This window comes from Halichoerus grypus, chromosome 11 (assembly GCF_964656455.1).
Source record: "Halichoerus grypus chromosome 11, mHalGry1.hap1.1, whole genome shotgun sequence".
Taxonomy (NCBI): domain Eukaryota; kingdom Metazoa; phylum Chordata; class Mammalia; order Carnivora; family Phocidae; genus Halichoerus; species Halichoerus grypus.
This window is the reverse complement of record NC_135722.1, coordinates 92,211,646-92,213,365: the sequence shown is the minus strand read 5'-3', so window position 1 is coordinate 92,213,365 and position 1,720 is coordinate 92,211,646. Positions and strand designations below refer to the sequence as shown.

Here is a 1,720-nt window from a genome sequence, read left to right as displayed (position 1 = left end):
AACTCACAATCCTGAGATCAAGAGTCGCATGGTCTTCCAACTGAGTGAGTCAGGCGCGCCTCCAGAGTTTTTATTTTATTTTTAATTTTTTAAAGATTTATTTATTTATTTGAGAGAGGGCGGGGAGAGAGAGAGCAAGCAGGGATAGGGGCAAGGGGAGAGGGAGAATCCTCAAGCAGACTCCCTGCCCTGAGCGCAGAGCCTGATGTGGAGCTCAATCCCAGGACCCTGAGATCATGACCTGAGCTGAAATCAAGAGAGGGCTGCTTAATCAACTGAGCCACCCAGGTGCCTCACTTCCAGAGTTTTTAATTATAATCTGTGGGTAAGAGAATACAGTGAACTTAACTTGGTCAAAACTAAAGTTTTCAGAATATAGCCAAGAATTTTTATTCTTTAACTTTTTATGTAGAAATGCCTTTACATAAGGTTGATTATTGATTGTTAAAGCATGAAACCAACACATCCATCAGAGAGTTTCTCAGTTTTACATCAGTTTTCACACTTCGGACACCTATGTTTTTCTGTGAAGTCCAACATCTGACAGAGATGAGGAATCTCTCAGTAGTGACTGAATTTATCCTGCTGGGCATCCCACACACTGAGGATCTGGAGAGCATGCTCTTTGTCCTGTGTTTGGGCTTCTACATCTTCACTCTTATGGGGAACCTGCTCATCCTCCTGGCGATCGTCTCCTCCACTCGGCTCCACCCTCCCATGTACTTTTTCCTGTGCCAACTGTCAGTGTGTGACATATTTTTCCCTTCTGTGAGTTCCCCCAAGATGCTCTTCTACCTCTCAGGGAACAGCCGGGTCATCTCCTACGTAGGCTGCGTGTCCCAGCTCTTCTTCTACCATTTCCTGGGCTGTACGGAGTGCTTCCCGTACACAGCGATGGCCTATGACCGCTTTGTCGCCATCTGTCACCCTCTGCGCTACACGGTGACCATGAGCCACAGAGTGTGTGCCATCCTGGCCGTGGGGACCTCCTTTTTTGGTTGCATTCAGGCCACCTTTCTAACCGCTCTCACCTTCCAGTTGCCCTACTGTGGCCCCAACGAGGTGGACTATTTCTTCTGTGATATCCCGGTGATGCTGAAGCTGGCTTGTGCTGATACCTCAGCCCTGGAGATGGTGGGGTTCATCAGTGTGGGCCTCATGCCCCTCAGTTGCTTCCTTCTCATCCTCACCTCCTACAGCTGCATTGTGTGCTCCATCCTGCAGATCCAGTCTACTGAAGGCAGACGCCGTGCCTTCTCCACCTGCAGTGCCCACCTCACTGCCATCCTCCTCTCCTTTATGCCAGTGGTCCTCATCTATCTGCAGCTCACCCCCAATCCCTGGCTCAATGCAACTGTCCAGATCCTGAATAACCTGGTCACCCCCATGCTGAACCCCTTGATCTACAGCCTCAGGAATAAAGAATTAAAATATTCTCTGAGGAAGGTGCTACAGCAAGTAGCCTTCCTTCCTGAGAAGTGATAGAGATTAGTAGCTATACTTTAATAGCACCACACTGTTTGCAAAGGTATTTCCTTTTGTGTGATATAGAGCACGGATAGTATCAATGCCCCTTTTGCAGATAAAGAAGATAAGGTTTGAAGCCATAAAGTGAATTGTTCAAGGTCATATAACTAATAAATTATCCTGCACATCTGTCATGCAGGAAGGATTATCTCTTCCCAGTTGGCAAGAAAGCCTAGTCCTTCTGTTCCTCACT

The 1,720-nt window shown here is 47.4% G+C and overlaps 1 protein-coding gene across 1 annotated transcript; it reads left to right on the top strand.

Moving 5' to 3' along the window:
* Positions 1-549: 549 nt before the first annotated feature.
* Positions 550-1,482, top strand: LOC118549520 (olfactory receptor 10D1B-like). The gene has a single exon (XM_036113944.2). The coding sequence runs from the start codon at positions 550-552 to the stop codon at positions 1,480-1,482; it is 933 nt and encodes a 310-aa protein (XP_035969837.2).
* The last annotated feature ends 238 nt before the right edge of the window (positions 1,483-1,720 follow it).

Excerpts from the sequence above, each read along its gene's own strand:
- LOC118549520 (XM_036113944.2), top strand. The coding sequence starts at position 550 with ATGAGGAATCTCTCAGTAGTGACTGAATTTATCCTGCTGGGCATCCCA.